Source organism: Lepidothrix coronata, unplaced genomic scaffold (assembly GCF_001604755.1).
Source record: "Lepidothrix coronata isolate B3197 unplaced genomic scaffold, Lepidothrix_coronata-1.0 Scaffold203, whole genome shotgun sequence".
Lineage (NCBI taxonomy): Eukaryota > Metazoa > Chordata > Aves > Passeriformes > Pipridae > Lepidothrix > Lepidothrix coronata.
The window spans coordinates 263,207-272,725 of record NW_016690383.1 but is presented as its reverse complement, the minus strand read 5'-3'; the positions used below and the strand labels follow the sequence as shown (position 1 = coordinate 272,725).

The window sequence follows — 9,519 nt, the reverse complement described above, 5'->3', positions numbered from 1 at the left end:
GGGGGGGGGGGGGGGGGGGGGGGGGGGAGGGGGGGGGGAAGGGGGGGGGGAGGGGGGGGGGAGGGGGGGGGGAGGCGGGGGGGACAGGGGGGGGGAAATGGAGGGGACATGGGAGGGACACGGGGGGGGACACGGGGGACATAGTAGGGAGCATGGGAAGGACACAGAAGGGACATGTAGGGGACATCGAGGAATACGAAGGGAGGACACGGGGGGACATGAAGGGGACATAGGGAGGACATGGGGGGACAAAGGGGAACAAGGGGGGAAGGGGGAACATGGAGGGGACACAGGGGGACATAGTGAGGGATATAAGAGGGATATACAGAGGAGCATGGGAGGGACATATAGGGGGACATGGGGAGACATAGAAAGGGACATGGAGGGGACGCGGGAGGATCACGAAGGTGGGGGGGGACACAGGGGGCTCCACCACGGCCCCAACGCTGCTCATACCAAGGGGGCCTCAGCAGTGTCCTCGCCATCGTCCGGGGTCAGTCAGAGTACCCTGCGCTCTGGGACGTTTGTTCCTCTTGGGGAAAGGGCAGTTTGCACTCTCGATTGTCTTGCAGTGGGATAATTAACCTAACAATCAAAGCTCGTTAAGGCATAAAACTTCACCTCTTCCCATGTTGGGCACATTTCCATTGCCCCCAGGACTGGCTGTTGTTCTGGGCACTCGGATCCATCCCTTCTCCTGCCTGGAAGCAGCCTGGGATGCTCTGCGGCAGCACAGTGAAACCCTGAGGCTCCCATGATGTGGCCACACAGAGGGCACAGCCTTGCTCTTGTACCCCAGCCCTTGAGACACCCCCAACCGCACTTAGCCAGCTTTTTTCCCCTACAGGGTGTAACCTTCAGATGCCGCAGCTCAGGAAATGGGATCTAAGCTCAGCTGGGGAGGAGGAATGACATAAAAGCTTTGGGTTGGAATAAAATGGAGGGAAGGTGATGGCTGTGAGGTCTCGATGCCAGGGAGGAAGAAAGGAGAGAACAATGACTTGTGCTGAGACCTCATTTTATTGCAAGGAAAATACAAAAGTTGGAGAGCAGCGTTCAAGGGACCACAGCAGCCCCTACATCCTGGGAAACAAGGAAGGACACTCCATGGAGGCTTCCCAACCCGGTTTTGAGATATCTCACACTCCAGAATCCTTCAGCAGCTCAGAATGGTAACAGCATCTCTTTCACTGGTCCAGCCCTGCTCCTCCAGCCTCATCCGTGCCAGTTACTGTCCATCCCCAACCCCTTACCCTCGAGCTGCAGAACCTGCTGCTGTTCCCACTTTGGGCTTTTCTTTAGCTGCAACAGTTTCTATGTTTGTATCTGCAGCCTTGGTGCAAAGAATAAGGGCTTTGAAATAACTCTGGTGCAATAAAATATTCAAATTCCTAAAAAGGGGGTCCATGCTGGTTTTGCACAACAGACAAGCCCTTCAGGCATTATAGATGTTTCAGCTGCCAGCAAATCCCTTAAACTGATCCCCTACACTCATGAACTTCAACAGGGCAGGGAGCAAAGCCAATGTAAGACCATAGTGTGGGCTGGGGTAGCGTGTTCCTCCTGTGTGATCACACTGGAGTGGTTCAGCCTTCAGAAGAGAAGACAAATGTGTGCTAATCATCCTTCACTGCAACTCTGTGTCTGCTAAAAGACAGGAGATGCTCCTGAACTTCCAGGTATAAAAACCTGTGAGCAAGAACGCAGGACACAGCCCAAAAGAGGTGGATGGCAGCTCTGTAAATGCAGAACCATGGGTGCAGCTGGTTCTCTGATGTCCATCCCAGCTTCCACAAGGCCAGGTGCAGTAGAGAATCTGAAGATCTATTGCAGTTTGGGCCATTCTCTCAAAGAATAATATATTCCACTTCAGCCCACTTTATTAAGTCCATTATCCTCTGTTTCTGGACTGAACAGAGGTGCCAAGATATCCGCAGGGGAATATAGGATCTGTTTCTCCAGATGATCAGAGAGTTCAGGGGCTCTTAAAACACTCAACTCTTCACCTCCACCCTGAGCTTCAAGCGGACGTCACACAGGAAAGCATTCATCAGGTCCTGCCCAGCCTCCTGAGCAATCCTGCTGATGACTTTCCCTCCTCTTCCAATCAACATCCTCTGCATTAAAACCCAGAGAAGACATCATCAGACTCATCCTTACATTGCCCAGCTGCAGGGAGGAATCACCCAAGGAGGACAGCACAGCCACAAGCAGCAAGGGAAATGCCAAGATCAAACCATGGGCTACTCCAGGGAGGTGTAAGCTACTATTGAATACTCTGTGTCAGACATGTGGCTCTTCCCAAAGGAGAGGGAGAGGGGATCATAGCAAGGATGCACGTGTGCTGGAATAAGGGAACCTCCCTTCACCCTCCCCAGTGCCCCAACTCTCTTCCATCGCTCACCATATGAGCCTTCCTTGGGACCAAGAGGTTCTGCACGATGAGGAGCTCCCCACATTCTCCTTCCTCCCACATCTCTGTCACCTGCAACAGCAAGAGTGCACTTAGCAATCCTGGAAAACCCTCAGGAACCACAAAGACCACTCCCTTGGTGACACCAGCACACGGAGGGCCTCACAGCACCTGAAGTGCAAATATCGAGTCACCCCAGATTCCACAGATCCAAATTAAGGGATTCTCATCACACAGCCCAATGTTTCCAGTTAAAAACTGGGCAGATCTGCCTGTGCACACTTCCCACCTGAGTCACACCATAGGGCACCTCCAAGGGCAGGTACTCCAGGACCTTCTCCCTGATGATGTTGTCACAGACTTCCTGAGGTGACTGGCTGGTCAGGACATCGCTGTGGAACTCCCAGGGGCCTGGCTTGGCTTGCATCAGGAGGTACTGCTGTGGGCACAACACACACCCCCCCAGTCAGCTGTCAGGTACCACCTGCATGGTGCCAACACCTCTGTGCTCATTCTGCAGTGAGGGCACTGCTGCTGGCCTGGCACCAGAGCAGGAGTTTGGTATTTTTGGCAGGGAAAGGAGAAAAGGAAGCTCTGAAACTCCTGCCCTGCCAAAGGGTCACCCCTCCCTAGAGCCGTCTGCATGAGTTACAAAAGCCCACAGCACCTCTGGAGCTGAAAGAATGAATGGTGGGTTGTCATTGTTCTGAGCAAGCTGCTTTTTGGAGAGCTCCAAATGAGAGTTTTGTACAGAAAACTCTGGAAACGCAATACAGACATATCCCCATGTTGACACACAACAGTTTCCCCCCATCCCAGGCCAGGAACAGCAGCTCTGCTACTTCCTCACAGGAGATTAAGCTCAGGATGAAGTGCTGGGGTCCCACACCAGTCTCAAGGTGTGACACAAGCTAAGAGTTACCTTGAGTGTATCCACCTCCTCCCCACTGCGAGCTGCCAGCATGAAGATCTCCCGGAAGTTTGGCCAGCCTTTCATATCTTTTAGATCCTTGTGTCCATAGTGCTTTGGCCCTTGGGCTTCCTCTGTGATAGGGCTGGATTTAGCATCCCTCACACCACTGCTGTTGTCCAAACCAGAGCCTTCCCGGGCCTGATCCATTTCCTGCCGACAGGGAGACTCTGGGGCCCTGCTCCCAGGAGGAAAAGCCCGAGTGATTTGAAGAGGAGGCTTGGCTGAAGAACTGGAATCAGCTTTAAATGCAGATTTCACTTCCAGTTTCTTTCCATTTACAATTCCCTCTGTTAGGTCAGTTACTATGTCCAGCAGGAGATACTTCTTCTTTAGTATGTCCACCTAAAGTCAGAGAAAGGTGTCAGGATTTGTCCTAAACGAGCTGAGCAGCTGGGCCCTGGATCTAAAGGAGCCAGAATAAATCACTCAGGGAAGTAGCTGCTGCAGGACAAGGCTCCTGCAATAGGACAGGATAGTTTGGTGACCAGGAGTGTGTCACCAGTGCCAGTACAGTTTGTCCAAATGCTGAGAACCTGTCAACTCTGCTGAGATTCTGTCTGGCCAACCCCACTCCAGCTCCTCTTCCCAGGTGGATTTAAAAGCCAGGCTGCAGCACAGCACCAGTGCATGCAACATGTACACACACACACTGCAATATGCTGAAGCAGAGGGGGAAACCAGTGTCCTTTAACACACCAGGGACCCAAAAAACCATGGCTGCTGTTGTCAGGTGGTGTCTGAAGAAGGCAGGAAGAATGAGCAGGATTTACCTTGTTCAGGACCAGGACACTGGGGATGTGGGGAAACCGTGACAGACACTTCAGCACCTCTTTGCTCAGAGCGTTCCTCGTCCAGTGATCCGACACGTCCACCAAAACCAGAACTGCCAGGAGACAGGGAGGGAAATAGGATGAACCTGCCTTTTCCAGAATGTTCACTTGCAGCTTTAGAGTCTGTGGTCATCCCCCCTCCTCCCGCTTCTTCTCTCACTTCCACAGGAGATCACAAAAAGAAGAGTTTTAACAGGTAAAACACTAAAATGCCGTTTACACCTGCCATCAAAATGACATCACACAGGCTAAAACTTAACATCCAAGCCCAATTATTACCCCAAGCTGCCCCCCCTCGGCACCAGGCAGTCTTTATCCACTCCTCAGCTCAACATTCCAAATCTTTTCTCTGCCCTTCCCTCCTAGCTCACACTCCCAGGGCTGCCCAGCAAACGCCCAGACACCACAACTGTAAACCTGTGTGGCAGAAAAGGGTTTGGTTTGTTCCAAGAGGAGTTGAGGACCCACCTAAATCCGCATGTTTCATGCTGTCCCATGGGTCCGTCAGCATGGCTTTCTCTAAATTATGTCTGAAAGATACATGAAAATGAGTCAACCAGACACACTTAGTTACAATTGTGTTACTTCCCCTCAACATGGGGGAAAAAACCCAGAGTTTTCCCTCATCCCAGATGCCACAAAGCTGTTTTAGGGGCTGTGACATCCCTTGTCACATATGCAGAACCAAACACAACAGGGATGTCACAGGCGCTGTGTGCTACTGAAATTGCAACCATAAATGAGGCAAAATAAGGCTAAAAATACACATTCCTGTCGCTCCTATTTTACGAACTCTGCACAGTGAAAAATCACATTCTGGTTTTATCAACCCTTGACAGGCAGGAGCCTCCCTCTCCCCACTCCAGTGGTGATACCTTTTGACTTTTAATGGATTAGTAAGGCCAGGTGTGTCCAGAATGATCTAGAAAGAGGAAAGACAGATCCTGTAAGTTTGCCTGTGGTTAGTGGTCAGGGTAAAACTCGTATTTGTGCAACGAGGAGTGATCCCACAGGACAGAGATGAGCAAACCCTGCCCTTACTGGCTCACACTGCCCAGTGCCCCAGGCAGGAGCAGCTCTGGGAGCTCACCAGCTGTGTGTCCTCGTGTGTGATGACACCCCTGGCTTTGCACCGGGTCGTGTGAACCTTCTTGGAAACTGGGAAAACCTGCAGGAAATTAAACATGTTACACAGTCAGAATATGGCAAAAAAAAAAAAAAAAAAAAAAAAAAAAAAAGGCAATATATCATCCTGAACTTGCTGCTCCAGCCCAGCCTCACCTTCCTGCCCAGGAGCTGGTTGGAGAGCGTGGATTTTCCAGCGTTGGGGGCGCCGATGATGGCGATCCTCAGCACCTTGGGGTTCTTGGGCTGGTCGGGCCGGTGCTGCAACAGCTGCTTCTGCTCCTCTGCCGGGGAAAGGAGGGGCTTGAGCGCTGCTAAACCCCCTGGGCGGGTCGGGATTGTCCAGGAGGGGCAGCACCGGGCACCACCTCACCTTTGCTGGTGGCCACGGGTGGCGGGTGCTGGCCCAGGGGGGCGGGCGGTGCCTCGGCGGGGATGCCCAAGAAGCTGCCCAGCGCCGAGCTGCTCCCGTTCCAGCGGGCAGGGACGCTCAGGATCCTGCCCAGCGCTGCTCCAGTTCCCAGCTCCCAGTTCCCGCTCCAGCGGCTCCCCGGGAGGCAGCCTGGAAGGACACCACCAGCAAACACTGCATATACCGAAAACTTCCCCAAATCTCGCTGTCCCCTCCCTCCCCGCGCAGCAGCGCCTGGGCAGCGCTGCTGCCCCGCAGCCTCTACAGGGCTTCTGGGCCAGCACCGGAGCGCCCGTCCCTCTCCTGCTCGCCGCCTCACGTCCCCGGCCGCCCCCCAAGCACTCCCACGGCCCCGCCGCACCTATTCGCAGCAGGAGCGGCCCCGTCGTGGCGGCCCCGCTGCCCCAGCGCAGAGCGCGGGCGACGGCCGCGGCCATGGAAGCCGCCATATTGCCCCGCCGCGGGGCACGCCGGGAGCGCCACCGGCACCCGCCCCCATTGGCGCGCCAGTGCGGGAGCATAGAGACGAGGGGAGGGCGGGGCCAGCGCGCCGCTCTGCCGCAGGGGGTTATGGGAAGGAAGCGGACTGGGCGGGATGGTGGGAGCGGGGCGCGCCCCCTGCCGGCTCCGCCGAGCAGTGCTCCCTCAGTGCTCCCAGTGACCCCAGTGATCCCAGTGACCCCCCCAGTGCTCCCAGTGCCCACAGTGACGTCAATGCTCCCGGTGTTCCCGGTGCTTCCAATGCCTCCAGTGCCCTCCGTGCTTCCCGTACCCCCAGTGCTCCCAGCGTTCCCACCACACAGTCCAGTGAGCCCCAGTGCCCTGGGGCATACAGTATGTCCCAGTTCTCCCTACAACCCTCCTCACTCCATCCCAGTGCACCCCAGGATGCCCAGTGCCCCCCACAACACACCCCATGTATCTGAATACTCCTCTGTGCTCCCCAGTGAGCCCCAGAGCTCCCAGTTCCCCTCTTCAATGCAACCCTGTGCCTCCCAGTGCTCCCCTTACACCCCAACACTCCCCGGGTCTCCCCAGTCTCTCCCAACACCCAGGAGTGCCTCCCAGTTCTCCCCAGTGCTCCCTTCAACACACCCAACGGGCTCCACTGTCCCCTGCACTCCAACGCCCTGCCCACACCGCACCCCAAGGTACCCCCGTGCCCCATTACACCCAAATGCACCCAAAATTCCCTCTCCCACCCTGCAACCCAGTGCACCCCCGAGCTCCCCAGTCCACCCCAGTGACCCAGTTCCACCGGGCCTGGAGTCCCCGGGGGACGTGGTGAAGAAGCAGAGACAGAGATGCGGTGCTGTAACCCCCTTTTATTGTCCCGTGCCCGATCCCGGCGCTCCATCTCCGTGTCCGTGCCGTGCCATTCCGTTCCGTGCCGCGTGCCCGGCCGTCGGCAGAACCGTTACCATTACTAAACTCAGTAATGGTAACGGTTTCCCCGCCGGCCGCGGATCCCTGGAGGTGCCCCGAGCTTCTCACACCTCGCGGTGCCCCATCCCACCACCCTCCCTACCCCGCACACTTGTCCCACATCCCAGCCCCGCCTCCCCCCCCGCCCCCGGTGCCCCCCGTCGCGGTCCCACGCCGTGTCCTGGCGGGCGGGTGGTCGGTGCAGCCCGGGGAGTACATCATCTATACTGTAGTGTCTCATAGCCAACTTACAGTATACGATGATATCCTGCTCGGAGCGGCGGCAGCACAGGGAGCAGGGAGAGGAGCCTGTGCGGGGAGAGCTTGGTTAGGGAGCGCAGCACCAGGATCGCCCCATCCCCACCTCGCTGTCCTGCTCACCCCATCCCTGTCACGCTGGTCCTGCTGCACCACAACAGGACAGAGACTCTCAAGGGCCTCCCCACCCCATCACCCCCCTACTCCCTCATTATCCCTCCCAATCCCACCACCCTAAAGCAGGATGGAGGCTCTTAGTGGCTTGCCCATCCAGGCATCCCCCCTACACCCTCCTTGTCCCCCCATTCCCACCACCCTGGAGAAGAGCAGGGGCTCCCAACAATCTCCTGACCCCAACAATTCCCTATCCCACCTCTGCCCTCCAGTCCCACTGTTCCAGAGTGGGGTGAAGGCTCCCAATTGCATCCCCACTCCAGCATTCCCCTAACCCCTCCTGGGGTATTCCAAATCCCATCACTCCAGAGCAGGAGAGCAGCTCCCCAGGTGGTGGTACCTACCTATAGGGGTGGCACTGGGGTTTTGTGGGGTGCTGGGTCTGTACCCGCCTTATAAAACCTGCTCTGCCGCATATCTCACATCTGCACTGCACAGCTGGACGGGGCCCTTAACCCCTTCTTGCCCAGGGGGGCACAGCCCCAAGCAGCTCCTGCCAGCCTGCAATTGCCCACGGGGGGTTGGGAATGAGGGGCTTGCGGGGGGTCACCCCCTGTGCATTCAGCATATAGGACTGGCCCCCACAAATCCCCCACCCTCCTACCTTGACCCCTGTGGTCACCAGGATTGTCCCTTCCCATAGCTGTGGGGAACCCAAATGGGGAGCTATCCATTGCAAACTGGCTCCCACTTGCTGGACGGTGGGGTGGTGTTGGACGGGGCAGGGTGGCAGTCCATGGGGATGGGGCCTGGGATGGTGGTGGTGGGACATGTGGGTTCAGGGGGTCACTCTGCACAGGCACTGCCAGGTGAGGAGCCTGTGTCCCCCTGGGGTGGGTGACCTCCAAAGTGCTGTATCCCCTGAGGGACATGTCCCCATGCAGTGTGTCCCCCCAAATAAGATGTGTTCCCTGCAGGAACAAGTATCCTGGGAGTTCATGTCCCCTCTGTGAGTGCACCCTCCTCCCAGGGGTATGTGTCTCCTGCAGAGAGGTATCCCCCAGCTGTGTGTCCCCAAGGACATGCCCCCCCGACCACACGTGTCCCCAAGGGCTGTGTCCCCTCATTGTGCATGATCCTGGTCATACTTGTTCCCTGGCCACATGTCCCCAAGTGGCTGCACCTCCTGACCATGAGTGTCAACTGCCTGTGCATGACCCTGGTCATTTGTGTCCCCCAGCTCTGTCTGTCCCCACAGGGCCACATCCTGCAGCAGGTGCTGTGCCATTGTGCTGGGTTGTTTGTGCCAGGACATGCCGGCATTCCTGGAAGTCGGCTGTGGGGAGGTGATAACCCCCCGCCGGGACCGTCTGCGTGGGGGTCCCGATAAGCAGCAGCGTCCGGCTATCGGGGACCCTGCCCTGCCACACAAGGTGTCCCCAGACCTGCTGTCACCTCTGGGTGACAGGAACAGGGGCAGCATCACCCCAGCCTGGCCAGACCCTGGTAGGAGGTGGCACAAGGTCAAGCCTTGGTGCCACCCTGGCACCAGACATGAGGATGTGGGGGACTCGGGGGCTGTGAGGGATTGTTCCCTCCTGGTTTTGATCCCTGAGGTGACTCAGAGGTGTCCTGGAGCCCGTAGTGCTCCCCAAACTGTGGCACAGGCACCCCCAGCACATAGAGCAGCAACACAGGCAAAGTGTCCCTGAGTTCCTCAAGCCCTGCCAGCCCCATGGGATTGTCCCCATCCCAGCCAGTGCCCGCCAGCCCCACTGCCCACTCTGCACACACACAGCACTTGAGGGTAGCCCTGCCCTGTGGCCTTGCGCCCTTCAGGAGAGAGGGGGCCCAAGTGTCCCCCCAGGCTGGTATCACAGAGATGGTGAAGGGACCCCTGGGTGCCACAGGAGACCCCTGTGTGCCACAGCCCTCCCACCAGCCATGCTGGCCCAGGGCAGCATGTCTG

At 57.2% G+C, this 9,519-nt stretch overlaps 1 protein-coding gene across 1 annotated transcript; it reads right to left on the bottom strand.

The window, feature by feature from the left end:
* Positions 1-1,001: 1,001 nt before the first annotated feature.
* On the bottom strand, positions 1,002-6,211 carry ERAL1 (Era like 12S mitochondrial rRNA chaperone 1). The gene is made up of 11 exons (XM_017832634.1): positions 6,115-6,211; positions 5,715-5,903; positions 5,498-5,625; positions 5,307-5,384; positions 5,092-5,138; positions 4,685-4,746; positions 4,157-4,269; positions 3,336-3,728; positions 2,703-2,852; positions 2,405-2,485; positions 1,002-2,117 (listed from the first exon to the last, which is right to left on the bottom strand). Exons 1-11 carry the CDS (start codon positions 6,200-6,202, stop codon positions 1,995-1,997), a joined length of 1,452 nt encoding a protein of 483 aa, XP_017688123.1. The 5' UTR covers positions 6,203-6,211; the 3' UTR covers positions 1,002-1,994.
* Positions 6,212-9,519: the final 3,308 nt, after the last annotated feature.

Coding starts and splice junctions, on each gene's coding strand:
- ERAL1 (XM_017832634.1), bottom strand. CDS start 6,202: ATGGCGGCTTCCATGGCCGCGGCCGTCGCCCGCGCTCTGCGCTGGGGC. Junction 5,139..5,306: donor CACACGAGGACACACAGCTG/GTGAGCTCCCAG, acceptor TCCTCTTTCTAG/ATCATTCTGGACACACCTGG. Junction 4,747..5,091: donor AATCCATTAAAAGTCAAAAG/GTATCACCACTG, acceptor TGTATCTTTCAG/ACATAATTTAGAGAAAGCCA.